Here is a 23,380-nt window from a genome sequence, read left to right as displayed (position 1 = left end):
CTTTATCCTACAAGGGAAACTGGGTGCTATGCTTCCAAGATTATTCTGCTAGCGTGGCTACATAGCTATGGACCTTTGCACCGATTTGCACAAGCCTGCACGCCAAAAACACCCGTTTCAAACTGCTTTTCCCCTGCCCGACAGAGTTCAACACCAGGGAAAGACTATTTTTTAATGCAGCATCGGAGGCACAAGTCTTTTTAACGCAACTTAATCAAGAGGAAGTGGAGGCTGGTGACTGAGGAGCCCCCTGAGGTTCCCTCCCATACCTGGCTAATGGTCAGCTTTACTTCCAGCAAGATTTTTTCTTCAATCTCGTCCTGATGAACTATATTATCAACCTTGTCCAGTATCAACTAGTGCTACCAAGTTATTAGTTACATGTCTTTGTCCTACCTCTGACCAGTAGGGGTCAGTGGTGATTACTGGTATTACTCCCACAGTGGTTGGGAAAGAAAGACAAGGCTCACATTCATGTTTTTGAGATTATTACTTAGAATGGCAGAGAATTTGTAGAGATGGTTACAGTGTTGTTTAGTAGTTGCTGAGGCAACACAAGAAAATATTTTCTAGTTATACAAGACAATTTCTATCCAGTCTCAGCAGAGTTTCATTTTCCAACCTTGAATCTAGCATAAGACTGACTCCACATTAGATACAGGTTTCATTTCCATTGCTCATTAATTTGGAGGCATGTTCTATTATTTTTGAGTAGGAAAACCAGCAATTATGAAAAATGTTTCACGCCATGTGGAGGCTTCGGCGTATCAAATACTTCCTTCCTAGAGATTTGTTCCGCACACTTGTCCACTGGCTTGTCCTCTCCCACTTGGACTATTGCAGTGGAATTTACGCGGGCTGCCAGGCCTCTCTGTTGAAAAAGTTTCAAACAGTTCAGAACACTGCTGCGAGACTCATCCTGAGAGAGCAACGCTTTGCACATGCCGAACCCTTACGGTTCAAATTACACTGGCTGCCTGTTCAGGAGTGCATTGCCTTTAAACTTCTTGACCCATAAAATTATTTATGGGTTTGCCCCCGAGTATATGCACCCCTTGATCGACCTCCCACCCAGGAATGCCAACCCTGCTGCTCGTTCCTTCCTCCACCTTCACTTCCCAAACTGTAAGGGTGTCAAGTACAAGAGGATCTTCACCTCATCTTTCCGCTATTGGAGTCCTAAGCACTGGAATTCTCTCCCGCAACACCTTAAAACTCAAGCGGACCACTCCCTCTTCAAGAAGTTGTTGAAGACCTACTTCTTTGCCAAGACCTACTCCTCACTTTATACCGCTGCTTGATGCACCCTCCCTGGCTCCTACCCTGCTAGTTCACCCTGTTAGATGCTTCTCCCCCTGCATACTCCTTGTATATTCTTCTAAGTTTTCCTATTCTGTATTTTATTTAATGTTTGTAAGCCACATTGTGCCTGCATGAGTGGGAAAATGTGGGATATAAGTGAACAATAAATAAATAAATAATTATAGAAAACCTTATCTGCTCTGGTTACCAGTCACAATAAATTCTGCTCCCATTGGACAGACCTTATGTTTTCTACGATACTTTGTTTAAAAATATGTCCAATTAAGTCTTAACTGTAGTGGTTGTGGTTTGAGGGTAGTTATCAGAGCGCATTCCAATGTGAGAGCAGTTGATTGGCCAGAGATAGTTGTTGCATCATTTATTTCCAAAATGTTCTAAAACCAAAGAATGGAATTATACAATGGATCCTGGAAGTCTCACTGGTGTTGTCTCCAAAAGGGTTTAAATAATGGTTATGGTATTACTCAACCAGAAAACAAAAAGTTTTCTTATTCCTAGGGAGCCCTCCCTATTTCTAGCCGCAGTGTCTGAAATACATATTCATTTTTTCAATAAATGCCCTTAAAGTTTGATGCTATTCCAGCTGTTCATCCACCTGGTCTGTGTGTGTAAGGTCCACAGTTGCTGGACTGCTGATGCCATCGTGCAGGTCTCATGGGTGGTCTCTGGGGGGTCTTGCTTCGAGTCATCATGTGATGCTGTCCCCCTGGAGTTTTAGGGCCTTGGGGTGACAAGAATTTACTACCATTGGTAGGAATGTCAACATCATTAGACTCTAGTGGAATGTCCCAAAGTTCAGGGTCATCTGCAATAACAAAAGAAACTCATAGGTAGAGCCCCCAGATTCCTGCAGCAGTTCAGGATAGTTTGTGCAGCAAAGTTCTTTTATCATCTCTACCTTTAACATTTTACAATTTCTTCATTCTCTTTTCTCATGAAACTAAATGAAACTCATGAATTCTCTATTCCTGGGCAAGGCCTTTTGATCTTTTAAAGCAATCTTTTAATTATTTTGCAGTCACATACTCTCTCTTTTGCAGCTCCTCTTAACCTGTGTGCCCTTCTTGCTTTATCCTGTTTATCTTTCCTATTTCCCCTGCTCTCCAACTCATGAATCTTACTTCCCCCTGCCAGTGTAATCCCCAAGCCATTGTTGGGCCTAATCTCATGCAAGTGTGTACATCCAGGGCTACTCACTTGTTGTTTTTCAGGAAGGAACTGGATGAGAAGCTATGACATTTTCCTGGAATTCATATGTACTGCTTACCTGGAAGAAACTCCTCTTCGACAGTCGATTCCTGGTGGAGCATCACTGTGTGAGAAGCTGCTGTTCCTGATAGCCCCACTGTCAAGAAACAAGTAGAAGTGAGTTAAGAGTATCTGACTGCTGATCAAAGTCAGAAGCAACTGGAGAAAACACTACTTTATCCAGACATATAGGACGAGATTCAGTAAATGGCGCCCAAATTTAGGCATCGAAAAAAATGAGCGCTGAGTGCAAGTCTATAAACAGTGCTCCGTTAATACAATAGTGCTTAGTGCCAGGATCCACACCCAACTTCATGCCTAAATTAGGTGCGGAGCTCCCATATCCTCAAATATTGCAGACATCTGCAGTGAACACCCCTGACCCACCTCTGCCCCGTATGTCAGTTCAGAGCCCTCCAGAGTCTTTAGATATGGGATCTGCTCATTTAGATATTATTGTACCTTTTTATGCTGGTATTCTTTGGTAGTCTATTTTTATGTAAAGTTTACATTTAACACTGTACATTGGGGTGTTAGCTACATTAGTTTGTCAGTATCATTTTACTTCTGTTTATCATATTAGTTTTATTACTTTTACAGTTACAATTTTGATTTTACTGTAACAGATTCATTTGCCTTTTTAGTCATTTTCTATTTATTATGTGTTTTCCTGTTTTGTGCATTTCATGACCCCTGATACAGATGGCTGTGTTCATCGAAACACAGCCTGTGTTGGGGCTATGCTGCTGGAGCTTTCAATAGAGGATATTTCTTGAGATTCATCCCAATGGCTGGTTGTCATTGGTGTCACCTTAGTCTTCTCCTGTACTGTTCCTTAGTGTCAGAGGTTTCCTCCTGCATTGTTTTTTTTATTTTTTACCCCTTTTGGACTCCACGTGAGACCAGGTCTTTGCAGCCCTGGGAGCATATCCTCAGTTTTCCAGAAAAGAGACTACAGTGCCTTCTGTTTACACAGTTGCCTACAGATGAAGATACCAATAGGACATTGACAGTTTCATTGGTTGATCTTTGCTCAGATTCTATTTGAATTAAAAAGGACATTGTCCAGTATGATCTTCATGTCATGGTCTTTATAAATTACTGTAGAGTCAAAATGATTCCTAGAGGCCAGAGGATTAATAAAGCACCGACTAGGTTTACTGACAATCAAGTCTTTTTTTAGATTAATGGACTGCCTTTTTGAATAAGTGTTCTTTAGATTTAATGATACTGTTGGCAGAAACTGCAAAGAAAAAAAAGTGAAGAATTATGTCATAAAGTAGATGAGAAATTGCGTGTTCTCAAAGATGATGATCAACATTTTGATGCTATTTTATTTGATGTCAATAAACATATATACTCTTTCAGACATGATGTTAGGGATTTAGGAGAGATGAGTTTGATTACCAGAAAGTGTCCATCTATCCATACTGTAAAGCTAAACCCCAGACTAAATATATAAAAAATGTAGATCATAATTTGAGGAAAGATCATTTTCCTGTTAGAGTGGCTGCCCTCACAGTCTCTGGTGATGTAGTCTCTCCAGATAGAGGCCGAAAATAAGTTTGTAGCAATTTAGGTGAATCATATATTTCTCCTTTAACAATCCCTGTCTCCCCACAACTCCCATCCCTCCCCCATGGTCCATCACATTCTTTTTTAGAACAAATCTGGGACAAACGCACAACGATAACAAGACAGACTATAGAACAGTTACCATCATGAACATATCCTCAAGACAATTTTCCCATGAGAGGCAGAGGGAGGGGGAGGGGCTACACAAAAATAGCTCAGAACAGGTAGCAATCATTTCAACATCAACACTTCCAGAGGAAGGACAGCTGGAAACAGACATTCCAGTTTTTAACTTATCCAACAGTATTCTCACTGATACACAAACCCAGGTCCTACATAGAGGTCTTTCTTTTGTACCCACTGTGAAGTACAATGCATTCCAAACCAGAATAGATTTAAGTTCACTCATAAATTACAAATTATTCAAGCTTTTTCTAACAGCACAGTACCTCACACAGATTTATCGTTAGTGAAGAATCCTCCCAAGTGGATCCCGCCTGGTACTATAGACCCTTTAATTCACACCTTTCAAGAATGTGTTCAACAGGAGATGAATAAACTAGAGAAGAAGAATAAACAAAGGTTCTTCAGTTTATCTCATGAAGCAAATGAAGCAGTCCAAACATTTGCTAATAATCACTCTATTGTGATTAAACCTGTGGACAAAAACTAAGGAATTGTGATCCAAAATAGGAGTCAACTTGATGACAGACTATGTTACACCCTACTTGATTCAGATCCCACAGAAGACCTGAAGAAGGATATTGAAGAAGCGGTCTCATTAGAATCCTCCAGGGGATTTCTAACCAAGAAAGAACAAGATTTCTTGATAGTAAAACATCTGGTTATCCCAACCATTTATACTTTACCAAAGATATACAAATCAATGTTCAACCCTCCTGGGAGACCTATTATGTCTAGTAAGGGTTCAATTTTGGAGCCTTTGTCAATATTTGCAGGTTACTTTTCACAGCCTCTGATACCCAAGATAGAATCTTATCTACGAGATTCTGGGCACATGATCAACTTGTTGGAGGATTCTGAAGGAGATCTGACTGACACTTTACTAGTAACATTAGATATTGATGCCTTGTATTCAAATATCCCGCAGCTTGAAGCATTACACATTATAGAGACAGTCCTTCAAGAAACATCTGCTTGCTGCATTCCAAACTGGTTTATACTGTCGATCGCCACGATTGTACTTACTAAGAACTACTTTTGTTTTTTAGACTGTTTCTATTTACAAATTCGTTGGACTGCAATGGTAGCAACTATGGCCCCCAATGTGGCCAATTTATATGTGGCCCATAATGAGGAATCTTCCCTTAAGGACCATCCTTATAAAGACAGCATTGTTTTTTTAATAAGAGGTACATTGATAATGTTTTTTTTTACTCTGGAATGGAGACAGTACTGAATAGGAATTCTTCCACCAATGGTTGAATGCAAGGGATCCTCATCTCCAATTCAAGTTACAATATGAAGCAAATGAAATAAATTTTCTTGATTTGCTTATCTGTAAAAACGATTATGGATTTGAAACGAGCTTCTACCGTAAGCCCACAGATAAGAATGCATTTTTACACTTTTCCAGCTTTCACAAGGCATCTCTCAAATGCAATCTTCCTTTTTGCCAATTTCTCTGGTTAAAAAAGATATGTTCAGACTTTGTGGCACAATCCACTATCATGAAAAAAAAAAGGTTTGCACAGAGAAGTTATCCTGCAGAGTGCATTAGTAATGGTTATGCCAAGGCCAGGGTACTTCCAAGAGATGCATTACTGTTTGAAACATTTGAGAGAAGAACACCTGATATGGTTTGCACTCTGGGATATTCCCATATCGCAAGTCAGATAAAGCCATAAGAAAACATTGGTATATCCTTGAAGGGCATGACTGCTTTAAAAATAAGGCATTAGTAATTGCATATTCGAGAAGCAGAAATTTAAAAGGGAAACTAATTCCCTCCGCACTCCCTGACCCATTTCAGGATCTGTTTGAAAATTTAAACTTGGGCTATAGAAAGTGAGGCAAGTGCAGTGTTTGCTCACATGCTTTGGCCATCTTTACACATCTTACAACTGGCAAGATTTACTATTTGAAACATTCCTCTAATTGCAATATGTCCTTTGTAGTTTATAGTTATTTGCCCTGCCAGATGTTATATGTGGGCAAGACTAAACGCTCAATTAAAACATGTATAATAGAACACAGAAGCTGCATGAGCAAAAATATCACCTCTGCACCATTGGTGGAACATTGGCACACTAAGAATCATACTATAGCCAATTTAAGATTCTCTGTTTTCAAAGTTATGAGAACATCTTGGAGGGGAGGTGACACAGAAACAGCTTCTCAAAGATGCATTTTCTACATGGGTTCTCTATTTCCACATGGCCTCTATGCAGATATTGAACATAGCTATTTTTTAAATAATTTTTATAAATTTTAATATGATTTGGTAGCTCTGGGTTTACCTTTCATCGATAATCAGGTTTTACACCCAAGGATTGTTTGATTATACGTATAGCACAGAACTGATGCACTATGTTTTTTTAGTACAGAGCACTTTTTGACAACAACCTCTGCATTTTTCTGAATAATCTTTACATGCAATAGAGTGCATGTATGTGGTTTAATTTCTATGTACAGCTACTGCCTCTTGGGTACTATTTTTTAATTTTTTATTATAATTTTTTTATTGTATTTCATTTTCTTAGACTTTTTTATTTCAAATAAATTTGACAACCATATAGAATCAACAATACAAGAATATAGTCCAAATGTTCAAGATAACAGCATTACTAAATACAGATATGACAACATTTGTCTAAAGATAAAACTAGATCGACCTCATTTCCTTATTAATATAAAAAGAAACACATTCCCTACCCTGAAGCCCATCTCCCACTCCCTCCTCCCCCAAAATAAAACTAGACCTAGGTGAAGCCAGAGCTACTGACCAGGAGACTGGATTTCTTCAGATCTCCTGGAACCAGCCAAGTGTCGTACACCATCCCCCACTCTCCCCCGTAACCCCCTTATCCCAACCTCACCTAATATACTGCCTCTGCCACTTCTTTATAAGCGCAGTTTATTTAACAAAGAACTATGACTCAAAGGTGTCAGTGTGTGAATAAACTCCTCTTAAATGAGTAAAAACTTCTGTGTATTTTTAAGTGAGGAAGAAGCGTCCTGAGCCTCCCACTGCCAAGGTATGTACCTGATTCCACCAACTCCAGAACACTAGAGCTTCTGCAAATACCCATGCCTGCATGATACATTTAATCACCACCAACCTCAATTTTCAAAATAAAGTAATTTTCCCTCTCCCTCCCAAAGTCTCAATATTCACTATTCCCAACAAATAAGTCTGGGGGAGTAAAGAAAGTGTCATATGAAGGGTACACCCTAGGTACTGATGGAATTCACTCCAAAATAACTTTGTCTTCCTACAGCTCCAAGCTGAATGATAGAATTAATCTTCCTCTGCAGCACACTTAAGGCACTGTGCAGTGGGTGTAAGCCCCGTACGGAATAGTTGCAATTGGGAAGTATAGGCTCTATGTATAAATGTAAAATGTGTTTCTTGTAATGTAGATGTTTTCACTATCTGTGTCATTTTCCACAAAGCTACAAGTATCCTCCCGTTCTGCAAGGGGGTACCCAGGTCCCGCTTCCATCTCTCTCGTAACCAGTCATACTCTTTTCTCTCCCACTTGACCACTAAGTGCTTTATGAAGGCCTGCCAATGAGCTAAAAAATCCCCATATTTTGCCCCCCATCTTCGCACCAAGCGCCAATTGTGATAAACTATTATAGTAATGTTTCAGCTGACAATGCGCAAAACGGTCTCCCCACAACCTGATATTCATAGGGATGAGATCATCTAAGGTCTTTATTATGCCCTCTGGGGTAAGCACTTGTTTCAACAGAAGCAATCTCCTAGCCTCCCATCTGACAAAAGCATTATTTTCCCATCCAGGCAAGAAATCAAGATTAACCACAAAGGGGCAGTTGATCACTGCTGCATGGGTCACCTCCCAGCAGGCTGACCAAGAAGTTCCATGCCTCGTATAGGGGATGGAGAAGTACATTTAAACCCAAAGGACGTGGAATTCAGACGTTTTTGTGTCTATTTATTTTGTAACTGGTTATTTCTCTAACCGGATACATTTAATCGGTTATACTTAAAACTGTCGGAACTATTTAACGGTTCCGCCTCTGGGCTGCAGTAGTAAGCTCCTGTTTTAAGTTTTTTATTTTTACATATTTATGTATCAGCTCACACATTATGTATTTATACCAGCTAAACCATTAACTATTTTGTCTGCAGTAGTAAGCTCTGGTTTTAATGTTTTACATTTTTATACAGTGGGGGAAATAAGTATTTGATCCCTTGCTGATTTTGTAAGTTTGCCCACTGACAAAGACATGAGCAGCCCATAATTGAAGGGTAGGTTATTGGTAACAGTGAGAGATAGCACATCACAAATTAAATCCGGAAAATCACATTGTGGAAAGTATATGAATTTATTTGCATTCTGCAGAGGGAAATAAGTATTTAATCCCTCTGGCAAACAAGACCTAATACTTGGTGGCAAAACCCTTGTTGGCAAGCACAGCGGTCAGACGTCTTCTGTAGTTGATGATGAGGTTTGCACACATGTCAGGAGGAATTTTGGTCCACTCCTCTTTGCAGATCATCTCTAAATCATTAAGAGTTCTGGGCTGTCGCTTGGCAACTCGCAGCTTCAGCTCCCTCCATAAGTTTTCAATGGGATTAAGGTCTGGTGACTGGCTAGGCCACTCCATGACCCTAATGTGCTTCTTCCTGAGCCACTCCTTTGTTGCCTTGGCTGTATGTTTTGGGTCATTGTCGTGCTGGAAGACCCAGCCACGACCCATTTTTAAGGCCCTGGCGGAGGGAAGGAGGTTGTCACTCAGAATTGTACGGTACATGGCCCCATCCATTCTCCCATTGATGCGGTGAAGTAGTCCTGTGCCCTTAGCAGAGAAACACCCCCAAAACATAACATTTCCACCTCCATGCTTGACAGTGGGACGGTGTTCTTTGGGTCATAGGCAGCATTTCTCTTCCTCCAAACACGGCGAGTTGAGTTCATGCCAAAGAGCTCAATTTTTGTCTCATCTGACCACAGCACCTTCTCCCAATCACTCTCGGCATCATCCAGGTGTTCACTGGCAAACTTCAGACGGGCCGTCACATGTGCCTTCCGGAGCAGGGGGACCTTGCGGGCACTGCAGGATTGCAATCCGTTATGTCATAATGTGTTACCAATGGTTTTCGTGGTGACAGTGGTCCCAGCTGCCTTGAGATCATTGACAAGTTCCCCCCTTGTAGTTGTAGGCTGATTTCTAACCTTCCTCATGATCAAGGATACCCCACGAGGTGAGATTTTGCGTGGAGCCCCAGATCTTTGTCGATTGACAGTCATTTTGTACTTCTTCCATTTTCTTACTATGGCACCAACAGTTGTCTCCTTCTCGCCCAGCGTCTTACTGATGGTTTGTAGCCCATTCCAGCCTTGTGCAGGTGTATGATCTTGTCCCTGACATCCTTAGACAGCTCCTTGCTCTTGGCCATTTTGTAGAGGTTAGAGTCTGACTGATTCACTGAGTCTGTGGACAGGTGTCTTTCATACAGGTGACCATTGCCGACAGCTGTCTGTCATGCAGGTAACGAGTTGATTTGGAGCATCTACCTGGTCTGTAGGGGCCAGATCTCTTACTGGTTGGTGGGGGATCAAATACTTATTTCCCTCTGCAGAATGCAAATAAATTCATATACTTTCCACAATGTGATTTTCTGGATTTAATTTGTGATGTGCTATCTCTCACTGTTACCAATAACCTACCCTTCAATTATGGGCTGCTCATGTCTTTGTCAGTGGGCAAACTTACAAAATCAGCAAGGGATCAAATACTTATTTCCCCCACTGTATATGCCTGCATCCGCTTATACATTATGTATTTAAACATGGTGGTGACCTGCAGTCAGCCGTTTATCAGAAACAGAGTAACGTCTTCATGTCCGTGTCTTCTCTGCACTGTTAGCTGCGGTAAGAGCAAGTTTTATTTATTTATTTTTTGATACGCAGGTTTTTAGGCCAAGTTCCACAATTCTTGTGGTAACGTTTGTAAAGTAGCTGATAATTTTGGTTTGACCAGTTATTACCATAACTGGTTTTGGCATGAAAATAACTAGCAAAGGATGCTTTGGTGGGTACTGTAACTGCTTATTGTGTTTTTATTGGTTTTACATGTTTTTAAAGTATCGGTTTCACACGTATACACATGTTTTATAAGGCTGCTATGTATTTTTGATTTATGTTTTTGTGATTTTTCTAACAGAGTTTGTACCCATTATGTTTTTATTCTTTCCTTTTTCTTTGGTAGACAACAGTGTAGGGAAGGTTCATTTTAACTTGTGCACCAGCTACACTCACTATTTTTCCATTCAGAGGAATGTCAATTCAATTTATATCAAAGACTTGTGGATAGTAACTTTCATTTTTTAGCAAAATCCTTAGTAGTTTTCAATAAGCATATATACACTATTCATTTAATCTTACAACTTGAATGAAGATTTATCTAAATATAATTGTTGTGCAGATCTCAGGGTTCTGGAAGGCTGATGCACATGTAATTTTGCTGCTAATATTTCAGAAACCTTACCAGTTAAGATCTTAAAAACTAAGAGCAAAATTCTCAATTTAATATGATACTCAATGGGTAACCAATGCAAAGATTTCAAAACTGGTGAGATATGCTCATATCTATTGACACCTACCAAAATTCTAGCCACAGCATTTTGTGCTACCTGTAACTAAGAGCTAGAAATGCCAAGTAACAATCTGTTACAATAATCAAAACACGGTGTTATAAAGCTTTGTACTACTGTTCTTAAGATTTTTTTTGAGTTAATAATATTTACATGTCTAATTAGACACAATTTGAAAAACACATCCTTCACAATCTTCTGTGTATGCATTTTTGTGCTCAGGCTGGAATCTACCATCACAGCTAAATCTCTCAGATTATCATCAATAAGTATTTCTTCTCCTTCAAATTGAAACAATTTTGGCACATCTATAGAAATATATGATGACAGCAAGCGAATCTTTGTTTTGCTCACATTTAACTTCAAACAGTTTGCCTTCATCCAATTAACTACAACTGAAAGTATCATATTCAACCCATCAAAAATATTTTTAATCCAGTCATCAATAGGAAGAAGAAATTGAATATCATCACCATAAAGCCTGAAATTCAGATTTAGGAAATAATAGCCAATATAATGGCAACAGAAAAAAAAATATTTTTAAGAAATAGCTGTGCAGTAAGTGAAACGTTGAGGTGGTGCTAACCCAGCGGTACTGCCCAATTACTGCTGGGTAAACACCGGCACTACAAAAATATAAATATTTTTGTAGCACCGGAAGTGGCACAAGCTGGGGGAGGGAACTACTGCCGGGCTGCTGCGGTAGCCCAGGGGTAGTTCCAGATTAGTAAGTGGTAAGCCCGTGTTGGGCTCACTGCTGCTTAGTAAAAGACCCCCTTAGATAGTAATGTACCCTTTTTATGCTGGTATTCTTATGTTAGTCATTTTTTATATAAAGTGTACATTTAACAATGTGCATTGGGGTGTTAGCTACATTAGGGCCCTGTGTAGTAAGCTGTGTTGGAGGTGCTCTAGCGTTTTTAGCATGTGCTAAACATTAGCACGCGCTAACCATATAGGCGCCCATAATATTCCTATGGGAGCCTACACAGTTAGTGCGTGCTAAAAACACTAGTGCACCTATGTAAACAGGGCCCTTAGTTTTTTAGTATAATTTTACTTCTATTTGTTTACCATATTAGTTTTATTACTTTTACAGTTACATTTTTGATTTCACTGTATAACAGATTCATTTGCTGTTTTAGTCATTTTCTATCTATTATGTGTTTTTATGTTTTGTGCAGTCTATTTCATGACCCTTGATGCAGGTGCTGGGTCCATCAAAACATGGCCCATATTGGGTCTATGTTGCTGGTGCTTTCAAGAAAGGATATTTCTTGAGATTCATCCCAACAGCTGGTTGTCATTGGTGTCATCCTCTATTTCTCCTGTACTGTCCCATAGCGTTATAGAGGCTCCCTCCTGCAAGGTTTTTTGCCGCCTATGCCTCTTCCATGGCCACGCTGCTTTTGCATTGTTTTTTGCCACCTAGGCTCCATCCATGGCCATGTCCCTTTTTCAGTTACATGCCGAAAAATTTATACATGCATCTTTATAGAATAATGCCTAGCAAGATGCACAAATAAATTCAAATTGTTGCCAATTAGAGCCAATAATTGATTGTTGGTGCCCAATTACTGGTAATAATTGGCTCATATCTCAATTAAACTGCTCACACAAATTGAGTGTGTGGCCAAATTTGTGCACATAATTTGAAGCACCATTTATAGAATTTGGGAGATCATGTGTAACTTGCATATATGCATAAATATATGCCATAACGAGAAGAGAATGCTCCATGAATCCTGCAAAGATGTCAAAGAAATATTTTGTTTTATGGAATCTGGTAATTTACCAGTAGCAATATGTAACAAATAATGTGGATCCCAAAAAGCAACAGGGTAAATGATCTGCAATCTCCAATGCAATGGCAATAAAACAAGCAGACCGGATGAAAAAAGTCAAATCATGTATTTATTTGATCAGCCAGGGGAATAATCCTCTGTTTTCAAGACTCAATCTTTAATAATATCTTAACAAGCAAGCTAAGTTGCAAATGTGCATAATTGCCATACAAAAAAAAAAATCAATCTTCAATTTAGGTTTTTCCCCTTTCCAACAGAATTTAACAATTTATCTATTCAAAATACTTAGATCCTTACATAGCACCTAGACTGGAAAATGCTGTTGGACATGTGGCTAGGCATTTTCCACATGACGTCTAAATTCACAAAGGAAAAATGCACAAAAACAACCCACTGGAATGTATTGGGGTGGAGGGGCAGCATTCCTCCTAGATTGGCCAGACATCCCAGCAAAGCAGTGTGGCACCATAGGTGGAATTGCAGTGGACTTCACATAAAAAGTCCCAAGGTATACACCTCACCATTACAATGTATGGTGAGGCCTCCAAAATCCACCAAAAATCCAGTGTACCTAACTGTACATCACTAAAATAGCCCTTATGCTTGCAGGAGTCGCCTATATATAAGTACTGTAGGTTTTTGATGGGTTTTGGAGGGCTCACACTTTCCACCACAAGTGTACCAGGTTAGAGTGGGATATGGACCTGGGTCCCCTTCTCTACATTCCACTGCACTGACCACTAGGCTACTCCAGGGACCTGCGCGCTGCTCTAATAGGACTGACCATAACATCTGAAGCTGTCATAGAGGCTGATATGTACTGTTTCTTTCACATTTTGTGGGGTCAGTGAGCACTGGGAGAATAAGGGAGGGTTAACACCGTAATCCCTTCTGCGGTCATCTCGTCATTTAGAGCATCTTTTGTGACTTAGGCGTGATTGAAACAGGTCTAGACCAAAACATCTAAAATTTAGCCCTGGATATTTTTGCTTTGTTCCATTATGGCAGAAAAACGTCCAAGTTTTGGGAATGTCCAAATCCCGCCCCAACTCTCCCCCTTGTGATTTGGACGAACTGCAGAAAAAAACATCTTAAATCTGAGTTTTGAAAATCATGATTTGGACATTTTTTGGAGAAAAACGTCCAAATGCCACTTTATGCCGTTTTTGAGATGTTTACCTCTTTGAAAATGAGCCCCAAAGGCACCTGGGAAAAAGGGTAATTTGGTATAAATTAATTCTACCATATATGGAAAGTGGTAGTGAGTTCCATGTCGCCAATTGTTGTCAAGTGTTCTGTAGTAATTGAATAATATTATACTGATAAAGATGTTTGGGGTCAGCAGGAAGATGAATGCCCAAATTACTACTACTACTACTATTTAGCATTTCTATAGCGCTACAAGGCATACGCAGCGCTGCACAAACATAGAAGAAAGACAGTCCCTGCTCAAAGAGCTTACAATCTAATAGACAAAAAATAAATAAAGTAAGCAAATCAAATCAATTAATGTGAACGGGAAGGAAGAGAGGAGGGTAGGTGGAGGCGAGTGGTTACAAGTGGTTACTAGTCAAAAGCAATGTTAAAGAGGTGGGCTTTCAGTCTAGATTTAAAGGTGGCCAAGGATGGGGCAAGACGTAGGGGCTCAGGAAGTTTATTCCAGGCGTAGGGTGCAGCGAGACAGAAGGCGCGAAGTCTGGAGTTGGCAGTAGTGGAGAAGGGAACAGATAAGAAGGATTTATCCATGGAGCGGAGTGCACGGGAAGGGGTGTAGGGAAGGACGAGTGTGGAGAGATACTGGGGAGCAGCAGAGTGAATACATTTATAGGTTAGTAGAAGAAGTTTGAACAGGATGGGAAAACGGATAGGGAGCCAGTGAAGGGTCTTGAGGAGAGGGGTAGTATGAGTAAAGCGACCCTGGCGGAAGATGAGACGGGCAGCAGAGTTTTGAACCGACTGGAGAGGGGAGAGGTGACTAAGTGGGAGGCCAGCAAGAAGCAGATTGCAGTAGTCTAAACGAGAGGTGACAAGGGTGTGGATGAGGGTTTTGGTAGAGTGCTCGGAAAGAAAGGGGCGGATTTTACGGATGTTGTAAAGAAAGAAACGACAGGTCTTGGCGGTCTGCTGGATATGAGCAGAGAAGGAGAGAGAAGAGTCAAAGATGACCCCAAGGTTTCGAGCTGAGGAGACAGGGAGAATGAGAGAGCCATCAACAGAAATAGAAAACGGGGGGAGCGGGGAGGTGGGTTTGGGGGGGGGGGGGGGAAATGAGAAGCTCGGTTTTGGTCATATTTAATTTCAGGTGGCGTTGAGACATCCAGACAGCAATGTCAGACAAGCACGCTGAAACTTTGGTTTGGATGCAAGGTGAGATATCAGGGGTAGAAAGGTAGATTTGGGAGTCGTCAGCATAGAGATGGTAGGAAAAGCCATGGGATGAGATTAATGAACCAAGGGAAGAAGTGTAGATAGAAAAGAGGAGGGGACCAAGAACAGAACCCTGAGGTACGCCGACAGGCAGAGGGATAGAAGTAGATGAGGATCCACCAGAGTGAACACTAAAGGTGCGGAGGGAGAGGTAGGAAGAGAACCAGGAAAGGACAGAGCCCTGGAATCCAAGTGAGGACAGGGTATCGAGAAGTATGCTGTGATCGACAGTGTCAAAAGCAGCGGAAAGATCAAGAAGAATGAGGATGGAATATTGACCTCTGGATTTAGCCAGTAATAGGTCATTGGAGACTTTAGTAAGCGCAGTTTCGGTTGAGTGGAGAGGGCGAAAACCAGATTGTAATGGGTCAAGAATAGCATGTGAGGAGAGAAAATCAAGGCAGCGGCGGTGAACAGCACGCTCAAGTAATTTGGAGAGAAAAGGAAGGAGGGAGATGGGTCGGTAATTAGAGGGACAAGTAGGGTCAAGTGAAGGCTTCTTAAGGAGAGGTGTGACCACAGCATGTTTAAAGGCAGCAGGGACAGTTGCAGTGGAAAGTGAGAGGTTGAGAATGTGACAGATAAAAGGAATAAGAGTAGGAGAGATGGCATTAAGAAGGTGGGTAGGAATGGGATCAGAGGAACAGGTGGTACATTTTGAGGAAGAAAGGAGAAGTGTAGTTTCCTCAATAGTAACTTCAGGAAAGGAGGAAAGGGAATGAGGGGAAGGAGAGAGAGGGGGACGGACTAGTGGAGGGAGAGGTGGTGAGGTAGAGAAAGCAAGGTTTATCTTTTGAACCTTGTTGTGAAAGAATTCAGCAAGGGTCTGAGGAGATAATGAAGGGGGAGTTGGGGGAGGGGGCACCTTGAGGAGAGAGTTCAATGTGGTGAAGAGAAGTCGAGGATTAGAGCCAAGAGAGTTGTTCAGTTGGATATAATAATCCTGTTTGGCACGTAAAAGAGCAGATTGGAAGGAGGTCAGCATGAACTTAAAGTGTAAGAAATCAGCAAGGGCCCGAGATTTCCGCCAGAGGCGTTCGGCGGAGCGGGTACAGGAACGTAGGTAGCGGATATTAGAAGTCAGCCAAGGTTGGGGTTTTGTACGCCTTACAGGGCGGGTCATCAAAGGTGCAAGAGTGTCTAAGGCAGAGGATAGAGTATTGTTGTAAGAAGAAACAGCCTCGTTGACAGACGTGGATGGTGCCACAGTAGAGAGGAGGTTAGAAACATGGGAGGATAGAGATGAAGGGTCAATATCATGAAGATTCCTAGATAGATTAGATAGGATAGGACGGAACTGGGAGGGGGGAGATTTAAGTGTGAAAGTTATAAGATGGTGATCAGAGGAGGGATGATCAGAGGCAAGGAAACTAGAAGGTGAACAGTTGGAGGAGAAGATGAGATCAAGACAGTGACCATTTTGATGAGTGGGGGAGGTGGAGCATAGTTGGAGATTAAAGGACGACGTTAAAGTGAGTAACTTGGAAATAGAAGAGCTGGAAGGATCATTAGCAGGAATATTAAAGTCACCAAGGATGAGAGAGGGGGAGGAAGGATCATGGGAGAAGGCAAGCCAGGCGTCAAAGTCACTGAGAAAGGATGAAAGGGACTTACCAGGGGGACGATAAATGACCGCTATTCGAAGAGGCAGAGGAGAGAAAAGGCGGATAGAGTGGACTTCAAAGGAGGAAAAACAGTGAGATTGAGGTGGAAGAAGGGGTTGAAATCTGGAGGAGGGAGAGAGAAGTAGTCCAACACCGCCCCCACGGCCAGCAGGGCGAGGAGTATGTGAAAATAGATAACCGCCATGGCACAGGGCTGCGACTGAAGCAGAGTCATCAGGGCAGAGCCAGGTTTCTGTTATGGCGAGCAGATGCCCAAATATCGAAAAACATCTGTTGCCCACATAAAAGGAATTCCCTCTTCCAGTCTTCCCGTACACAATCACATGTTGTAAGACTTTAGATCTATTCATATTAAGTTTGAACCTCAAAAAGTCCCCATATTCCTTAAAACATTCCCCAGACTATCCTATCAAACGCCTTTACAGCATCAAAGCCAATAAGCAGAGACTCCTTGCCCAGAAAATGTATAGCTTCAAGAGTAGCGAGATTTTCTGAATATTTTTGACTGCTCGACGATCCCATACATATCCCACCTGTGGATCAGCAATAATGGATGGAAGTAACTAAGCCAGTCTATTAGACAATACAGTGGCTAACAATTTGGATTCATAACAAACCAGAAAGATAGGCCTGTACAATTCTGGAAAGATGGATCTTTGCCTGGTTTTGGAAAAACTAATATTTGCAGTAACCTTAATGAATCTGGCATGGTTTTCAAATCAATTATTCTATTAAACACCGCTGTCAGGGATTTTACAACATCATCTACCAGTAATTTATAAAACCAGGCCCTAAACCCGTCAGGGCCAGGTGTCTTATAAAGTGAACTCTTCTGAATAGCCCAGGTGACTTCATCTACCCCAACAGGACAATTTAACATAGTACCACATTTAAGATAGGTAAATCTACACTCGACAGATACATTTCAGGGTATAATGCATTATATGTGGTCACACCTCTCCTTAAGAAGCCTTCACTTGACCCTACTTGTCCCTCTAATTACCGACCCATCTCCCTCCTTCCTTTTCTCTCCAAATTACTTGAGCGTGCTGTTCACCGCCGCTGCCTTGATTTTCTCTCCTCACATGCTATTCTTGACCCATTACAATCTGGTTTTCGCCCTCTCAACCGAAACTGCGCTTACTAAAGTCTCCAATGACCTATTACTGGCTAAATCCAGAGGTCAATATTCCATCCTCATTCTTCTTGATCTTTCCGCTGCTTTTGACACTGTCGATCACAGCATACTTCTCGATACCCTGTCCTCACTTGGATTCCAGGGCTCTGTCCTTTCCTGGTTCTCTTCCTACCTCTCCCTCCGCACCTTTAGTGTTCACTCTGGTGGATCCTCATCTACTTCTATCCCTCTGCCTGTCGGCGTACCTCAGGGTTCTGTTCTTGGTCCCCTCCTCTTTTCTATCTACACTTCTTCCCTTGGTTCATTAATCTCATCCCATGGCTTTTCCTACCATCTCTATGCTGACGACTCCCAAATCTACCTTTCTACCCCTGATATCTCACCTTGCATCCAAACCAAAGTTTCAGCGTGCTTGTCTGACATTGCTGCCTGGATGTCTCAACGCCACCTGAAATTAAATATGACCAAAACCGAGCTTCTCATTTTCCCCCCAAACTCACTTCCCCGCTCCCCCCATTTTCTATTTCTGTTGATGGCTCTCTCATTCTCCCTGTCTCCTCAGCTCGAAACCTTGGGGTCATCTTTGACTCTTCTCTCTCCTTCTCTGCTCATATCCAGCAGACCGCCAAGACCTGTCGTTTCTTTCTTTACAACATCCGTAAAATCCGCCCCTTTCTTTCCGAGCACTCTACCAAAACCCTCATCCTCACCCTTGTCACCTCTCGTTTAGACTACTGCAATCTGCTTCTTGCTGGCCTCCCACTTAGTCACCTCTCCCCTCTCCAGTCGGTTCAAAACTCTGCTGCCCGTCTCATCTTCCGCCAGGGTCGCTTTACTCATACTACCCCTCTCCTCAAGACCCTTCACTGGCTCCCTATCCGTTTTCCCATCCTGTTCAAACTTCTTCTACTAACCTATAAATGTATTCACTCTGCTGCTCCCCAGTATCTCTCCACACTCGTCCTTCCCTACACCCCTTCCCGTGCACTCCGCTCCATGGATAAATCCTTCTTATCTGTTCCCTTCTCCACTACTGCCAACTCCAGACTTCGCGCCTTCTGTCTCGCTGCACCCTACGCCTGGAATAAACTTCCTGAGCCCCTACGTCTTGCCCCATCCTTGGCCACCTTTAAATCTAGACTGAAAACCCACCTCTTTAACATTGCTTTTGACTCGTAAGCACTTGTAACCACTCGCCTCCACCTACCCTCCTCTCTTCCTTCCCGTTCACATTAATTGATTTGACTTGCTTACTTTATTTATTTTTTGTCTATTAGATTGTAAGCTCTTTGAGCAGGGACTGTCTTTCTTCTATGTTTGTGCAGCGCTGCGTATGCCTTGTAGCGCTATAGAAATGCTAAATAGTAGTAGTAGTAGTAATCTCTATCAGATTCATATAATTCCATAAAGAACATCTTAAAGATTTTATTAACTTCTATATGTACAATACAACCAGGGGTGTAGCCAGACCTTGAGGTGAAAAGGGGCCAGAGCCCAAGGTGGGGGGCACATTTTGTTCGCTGCTCCACCGCTGCCCCCCTCTGCCACCTCACCGCTCCCCTCCGCCACCGCAAATACCTTGGCTGGCAGGGGTCCCCAACCCCTGCCAGCTGAAGACTTCATCCAGCGCTGGTCTCTGGTGCCACCGCATTGCCTGCCCGCTCTCTTCCCCTCGTGAGTATGTTCAATTTCACTAAAAGGAGCATGCTGGACATCAGGGGAAGAGAGAGGAGGGCAGGCAATGTGGCGGCACCGCTGCAGACCAGCGCTGAATGAAGTCTTCAGCTGGCAGGGGTTGGGGACCCCTGCCAGCCAACCAGGGGCCAAGAGGAAATTTGAGGGGGCCCAGGCCCCACCTAGCTACTTCACTGAATACAACTCTTATTGTTTTTAAGTGTTTATATTTTTCGGTATCCTGACCATGTTTTAAATGATCTAGCTAAAAGCTTACCACTTTTGTGCCCATATTTGTTTAATCAATACTGATACTATTTAGCCGACTATTCAGCATGCTGGTACAATTTGTCAAGGGAGACTTGTATAGCCAATACTTGGGTCTTAGTTTGGGCCGTTGGATTAATTCTGCATTGTTATCGCAAATATATTAACCATTGTTTCAGTCTGAGATTAGCACGATGCCTCAATTTCTTTTTTGTACTGCTAAAGGCTATAATTTTGCCTCACAGTACCGCTTTTGTTGTGTCCCAAAACACAATTTCAGTTTACATATGTTGCTGGTTAAAGGACTTATATTTGGCCCACTTACTTCTTATATATTTAGCAAATTTAATATCTATATAAAGATCAAGAGGAAAGCCCCACCACTTCCAGGTCATGGGTACCGCAATGCTATCCAGATAGGGGCAGGATATCAGATCTCTACCACATCTAGGGCCCGATACACAAAAGTCCCCGTTAAAAACTACGTTCATTTAGATCCTCGTTAGAACTTACTGATTTGAAAATACAGAGTGATGCTCAAAGAAAATTGCATGCAAATGAGCTGCACGCAATTTCAGCAAGCAGTTCGGTAGGGAAAGTGCCTAGCTCATGCACAGAACAGTCTCTCGGTGTCCCTGCTGTGTGCATGTGCTAGGGCTGGTGTACTCTTTCCTTTCCCCTGCAGTATTTACTGGCTTCACTGTCCCCCTGTTTCCTTTCCCTTGCAGTGCTCTGGTGCTGGCTCCACCTTCCTCCTGCAGCTTACTTTCTTTCCCTCTGCTCCCGATGATTTTGCTTGGAAATCTCCTCCTTGCTGAAAGCCCTCCCCAGTTGACATCATAAGGTCTTTCCCCAGCCAACTGGCTGTCTCCTTATTTCTCTACCTCCCCCAAGCTAATATCATAGCTGACATCACAAGAGCTTTCCCCAGCCGATTGGCTGTCTTCTTATTTCTCCACCTCCTCCAAGCTAATATCATAGCTGACATCACAAGGGCTTTCCCCAGCCGATTGGCTGTCTGCTTGTTTCTCCACCCTTAAGCTGTTCTCTGCTCTCCGACAGTGAATGCTATTGAAATATGCAAGCAGACTACTCTGCTCAGAAGTCTCCCTCACATGACAGCTTCAGACCTAACGAAAAACTTTGCACATTAAAGGTAGGGGCTCCTTTCTGTGCATCACTCGGAAATGTCTGTGTATTGCTCGGAATGCTAATTTTAATACTAATAAGCTCTTTGTAATACATTTTCATAGGATTATCATTGGCTGCGGCCCTGAACAGTAAAAACTACACAGAACCCCTTTGTGCATTAGACACTGAATAATGTGATTGCTAGACTGATGAGACCCAGTTTAAATCAGACGTTGCTAGCACAGTAAGCTTTGACCATAGTAAGGGGACACATTTGGCTTTTTTTAACTGTCCCAAAAATGATTGTACATAAGCAATAAGAAAAAATTGTTTATTGTATATATTGGATGCATATATATTGCTGCATAGCAAGACAGGTAATTTATCTATTGTAACCTGTGCAATAATAAAGCGACCTTTTGCATCTAAGATAATATGCTGTTTCCCATTCTTGCAAGTGCCCCTATATAATCACCAACCCACCATGTTTTCAGTTTTTATGTTCATCAGGATTCAAATGTGTTTCTTGCAACATTGTCACAGAATCCATTTCTTATACAGATTTTGCAGTATTTTCTTATGTTTAATAGGGGAAGAAATCCCCCCCCCCCCCACATTCCAGGAGAACATTTTCAAATGCATTCAGGTAACTCCCATGTCAGAAAAGGAAAATGTAGAGATCTAATTAAGAACAAGTGGATGGTGCTGTCCCAGCCTCCAGCCATCCCCATTCAGGACTCCCCCTATTTGGGAATCAAATGTGATGTCCCAGCCTGATTTATATTTCCAAATGAATGGCAAGTCTGCAATAATAGTGCCAACCTAGGTAAACTATAATGAACACCTAATAACCCATCTGTCCCTTGATATTCCTTCCCCAGCCCAACCCCTAAATAAAACCCCCTTCTCTCTAGTCCATAATCTACCACTAAATTCCCTATTAATGGGCTGTCATGTTACATGTCGTCCCTCATCACCCCAGAGAACCCATTTGAGTCTCCCTTATGACTAATCATAATAGAAAAGGGAAAGTTATGCCCATCAGTCAATCTCCACACATATAATACTACCAAAGGGAGATCTTTTTCTCAAAGTATCATAAACAAAAATAATAACATCTACTAGTAAAACACAGAGAGAAAACTAAGAAGACTAATTTAACAATCATAGCGTTAGCATAATGTATATGGCTCAATATACTAATTTAAAAATGCAAGGCAAATAAATGTCACAAACTCAAATGTCAGTATGTATTGTAATATGTAACAATGAAAAACTCCGTGAAAACTATATCCTGCAGGAGCAGTGTCAAAGTCAAAGAACTACATGCTACCATCGGGGTCAATCATGCACCAGTTCAGATAGTGCTTTCTGTGAATAACATTCTCCCTTCTGAAGCAATGAAACCAAAATCGATGATATATATTAACAAACATCATGGATAATCCCATGAGAACCAGTCTAGTAGTTATAGTACTAGCTCCAGATTTATGGCGCAATTTACTGATGTAAAAGACTTAAGAAAAAGTATTTCTTGTCCAAATTGCAAAAGAACTTAAGAATAGTCATACTGGGTCAGCCCAGTATCCTGCTTCCAACAGTGGCCAATCCAGGTCACAAGTGCCTGGCAGAAACCCAATTAGCAGCAACATTCCTCCTATTTGTTTTAAAAGTATTTCTATGTGATTCCATTGAGTGTCTCCTGGTCTTTGTACTTTTTGAAAGAGTGAAAAATCAATTCACTTTTATCCATTCTACCCCAATCATATCCTCCCTTAGCTATCTCTTTTCCAAGCTGAAGAAGCCTAACCTCTTAAGCCTTTCCTCATATCGGATGAGTTCCATCCCGTTTATCATTTTGTCGCTCTTCTTTGAACCTTTTCTAATTCCACTATATCTTTTTGGAGATACAGTGACCATAATTGAATAAAATACTCAAGGTGAGGCTGCACCATGGAGCAATACAGAGGCATAACAATATTCTTGGTCTTATTTTGCATCCCTTTCTTAATAACTCCTAGCATCATGTTTGCTTTTTTGGCCACCGCCACACACTGGGCAGAAGATTTCAGAGTATTGTCTATGACGACACCCAGATTATTTTTCTTGAATGCTGACTCCTAAGGTGGCCCCCATGCATCAGATAACTATGATTTGGATTATTCTTCCCAGTGCACATCATTTTGCATTTGTCCACATAAGTTTAATCTGTCATTTGGATGCCCAGTCTTCCAGTTTCCTAAGGTCTTTCTGCAATTTTTCACAATCTATATATGTTTTGACAACTTTGAATAGTTTTGTGTCATCTGCAAATTTAGGGCCCTGTTTACTAAGCAATGCTAGCATTTTTTTAGATGCC

At 41.6% G+C, this 23,380-nt stretch overlaps 1 protein-coding gene across 4 annotated transcripts in view; it reads right to left on the bottom strand.

The window, feature by feature from the left end:
* Window positions 1-23,380, bottom strand: part of RAD52 (RAD52 homolog, DNA repair protein) — a 113,236-nt gene that overhangs the window by 13,696 nt on the left and 76,160 nt on the right. For 3 of the 4 annotated variants that reach the window (XM_030215122.1, XM_030215121.1, XM_030215123.1), the window contains 2 exons: window positions 2,591-2,668; window positions 1,919-2,128 (listed from right to left, as the gene is read on the bottom strand). In XM_030215122.1, coding sequence (XP_030070982.1) covers window positions 1,919-2,128; window positions 2,591-2,668 — 288 coding nt within the window. The remainder of the gene's footprint in view (window positions 1-1,918; window positions 2,129-2,590; window positions 2,669-23,380) is intronic. The other variant, XM_030215124.1, reaches the window with a different exon arrangement.

Source organism: Microcaecilia unicolor, chromosome 9, assembly GCF_901765095.1.
Source record: "Microcaecilia unicolor chromosome 9, aMicUni1.1, whole genome shotgun sequence".
NCBI classification, from domain to species: domain Eukaryota; kingdom Metazoa; phylum Chordata; class Amphibia; order Gymnophiona; family Siphonopidae; genus Microcaecilia; species Microcaecilia unicolor.
This window is presented reverse-complemented; position numbering and strand designations above follow the sequence as displayed.